This window comes from Tenrec ecaudatus, chromosome 7, assembly GCF_050624435.1.
Source record: "Tenrec ecaudatus isolate mTenEca1 chromosome 7, mTenEca1.hap1, whole genome shotgun sequence".
NCBI classification, from domain to species: Eukaryota; Metazoa; Chordata; class Mammalia; order Afrosoricida; family Tenrecidae; genus Tenrec; species Tenrec ecaudatus.
The window spans coordinates 1144293-1147444 of NC_134536.1; the positions used below are offsets into that span (position 1 = coordinate 1144293).

The 3152-nt window shown below is 45.3% G+C and overlaps 1 protein-coding gene across 1 annotated transcript; it reads right to left on the reverse strand.

The window, feature by feature from the left end:
* Positions 1-1777: 1777 nt before the first annotated feature.
* Positions 1778-2206, reverse strand: LOC142452613 (DNA-directed RNA polymerases I, II, and III subunit RPABC5). Its single transcript, XM_075553854.1, has 2 exons — positions 2104-2206; positions 1778-2048 (listed from the first exon to the last, which is right to left on the reverse strand). The coding sequence occupies exons 1-2, from the start codon at positions 2196-2198 to the stop codon at positions 1940-1942; spliced, it is 204 nt and encodes a 67-aa protein (XP_075409969.1). The 5' UTR covers positions 2199-2206; the 3' UTR covers positions 1778-1939.
* Between the last annotated feature and the right edge of the window lie 946 nt (positions 2207-3152).

The following is a 3152-nucleotide window of genomic DNA, read 5'->3' on the forward strand; positions in this document are numbered from 1 at the left end:
TATGATTATATATGAGGGGCTACCCCTCCCCCAAACGGAATTACTCTGGCTGTAGCAGAGCCTTTGTGGTACACACTTTCCCCCACTAGGCGCACATGGAGCAACTGGCTCTCAGTCAGTGCACCCAGTGGCATCTCCTGGGAAGGTTCTCTCTGGTCACAGTGAATTTTTTCATGAAAGCAGTTTCACTGGAACTTCGTTTCTTGTGGTGACTAATTTAAGAGAACAGTGTGTGGCTACAAAATTTTGTTTCCTGCTCAGGAAAAATGCTGCAGATACTGTTGTGATGTTGAACACAGCTTACAAGAACAGTGCGGTGGGAAAAACTCAAGTGTACCAGTAGTTTTATTGTTTCAAAAAAGGTGAAATGTTGATTGATGACAAAACTCAGTCTGGATGTCTGTCAACTTCCTGAAGGGACGAAAATGCCAACTTGTAGTGCATTTGGGGTCCATTCCACCAGATCAGACTGTTAATCAAGCTTTCTATTTAGAGGTTCTCAAAAGATAACAGAACAAAGTGTGTTAGTCCAAGTTGACCAAAGAAATGAATCCAAAGATACTCATGTGTATAAAACAGAGCTTTATATCAAAGAGTAATTATATATTAAGAAAACATCCCAGATCAAGTCCATAAATCTGATATTAGCCCATTTGTCTGATACCAGTCTATACATTCCTCTTCAGACTCATACAACACCTGCAATTATGCCAAAAGCAATAAGATCACATGCCAGTGGGTGGAAAATCTTGTGGATTCAGTGACAGTGGAAGCAGCTCCAGGGCTCTGACTACCATAACCATGACTCCATGTGGCTTATCAACAGGAAGGTGAAGCAGAGGGAGTGTGGGTGTCCTGCCTCCAGGGAGGAAGAGAGAAAACTCCCAGAATTCTCATGAGCATGAGAAGGCCACGCCCACAAGGAGGCATCATCAGGTTGTGACCTGGTTGACAGGCTAGACTCCACCCCTATTGACCTATGTATCAAGTTGGCATGACATTATGTAGCTACTACACAGTGTGTGACAAAAAAGGCCTGATTTGTGGCAGGCAGGATACTGGTTTTGCCACCACAACAATGCACCTGCTCATGCAGCCTTCTCAGTACACCAGTTTGGGGCAAAAAACAGCATGCCTCTCTTATTCCACACACCTAACTCACCTGGCCTCACTCCATATAGCATATTTTTGTTTCTGTGAATGCAGAGGGACATGAAAGGACAGTGATTTGACAACGAGGAAGAGTTGAAGAAAAAAAATGAGGGAGGTGCTGTGAGCCAAACAGATGAGTTTGAAAAAATGTTTCCAAGAATGCCATCACAGATTTGAAAAATGTTTTAAGTGCAATAGAGGATATTTTGAAGGTGATAAGGTGTTTTGTAAAAAAAAAAAAAAACTTTAAATACATATGCTATAGTTTATTGTGCCAGCCTGACCGATAAACACAAGTAGGATTAACTGAAGGGCAGAGGGATAAATGGCTCGGTGAGCCTCACCTTGGTTGTTCTGTGCCTCGGTTTAAAGGGGTACACTACCTGTGGGATGCCTAGCCTGTGGACTGTCGCTGTAAGTTGAGGTCCCTTTAAGCCCACACGATTGGAATGTTTATCTCTGGAGCTGGGGACTGACAGTTGATGACAGTTGGGGACCTGCCTCTTGCTGTTTGCTGCCTGGGTATATATAGCCCAGCTCTCTCTACAGAAGGGGACTGGCAACTGGCAGCTCTCAAAACGTGAAGGACTGCTAGTGTCTCACTGCTTTATAATTTAACTGTTAATTTCTTTTTTTTTTTTTTTGGTTCAGCAATGAGCTTTATTGGGGGGTGCCCCTGATGCCGAGGTCAGGGTCCCCTCCGAGGCCTCCATTTTGGGCTTTGCCGCCCTGCTTGTGCTATGTAGGCAAGATGTGGCATTGCGGACAGCATGATCACTTCTCCAGGTCACTTCTCCAGAGGCGCGTAGTTAAGCAGCTTCTCAATGAGGTCCACGTGGGCCAGCAGCATGCGACGGCAGCAGTACCGCTTCAGGCCCAGAGCATCCAAGGCATCCCTCCCCGCAGGCCCGCGGAACGGTTCCCGCCGGCGGCTAGCGGCCCGGCGCTCACCCCTCGGTGTACTCGGCTTGCAGCAGCCCCAGGTAGGCCTCCCACTTGTTCCCGACGATCTTGCCACAGGTGAAGCAGCGCACGGGGATGATCATGGCGGTGGCACCAACTGTTAATTTCTTGTATTATCTATCTGTATATTATTTAACGGTTTATTTCTTGAATTATATATCTATCTTTATAAATATATTTATATATAATTACTAGCAATCTGGTTTGTCTCTCTAGAGAACCCTGTCCAATACAACATAGCTTTGAAAAAATTTTCCATTTGGGGGGTTACCCCCTCATAGATATAGATATAGATAGATAGATAAATTTATGTATCAAAAAGGAATACAACAGCTAATTAGTTCACACAGCAGTACAGAGTGCTCAGTTCAACTCACTTTTGTGAAGCGGTTAATATACTAAAAGTCCTTTAACTCATGCTGGCTACTGGTTCAAGGTCAAGGAAGCAGACAGTGAACTCTTCTCTGAGAGGAAAAGAGCAAAGTCGGCCTGCAGGCAGCAGACACAACAGGGTGGGGCGCCAACAGCAGGAAGATGATAAATTGGGGTGCAGCAGTAGTATGGGAGAATTCCAAAGCAGGTCCCGAAGTACATGCAGCCCTAGATGTCCAGCAAGGCAACATGGCCCATGGTCAGCTCAGGCCACAGGTAGCACAGCCCATGGCTGGGGCAATGGACTAGCTCAGGCAGCAGCATGCTGTTCCAATTACAGAGAGAGAGGAGGAAGCCAGCCTGGAGAGTCAATTATCTTTATTGCCCTCCAATCAAGCTGTGGCCTGATGAAACCCCACTCACATGTTCCTACGGAAGTCTAGTTGGCACAATAAACCCAACTACCATGACGTTTTCTTTTTATCCTGAGCAATGATTTCTACAAATAGGAAGGGTATTCCTCGCAGAAGGTAGCAATGAGTAGACACACATAGACAATAATTTTGAGCTCTTTTTTGGCAAATGGTGTGAAGTGGAATTTGATGGATAGGTAACCCACAAAGACTTTGAGATACATATACTGACAAGAGAACTTCCAGCATGAA

Coding starts and splice junctions, on each gene's coding strand:
- LOC142452613 (XM_075553854.1), bottom strand. CDS start 2,198: ATGATCATCCCCGTGCGCTGCTTCACCTGTGGCAAGATCGTCGGGAAC. Junction 2,049..2,103: donor CAAGCCGAGTACACCGAGGG/GTGAGCGCCGGG, acceptor GCCTGCGGGGAG/GGATGCCTTGGATGCTCTGG.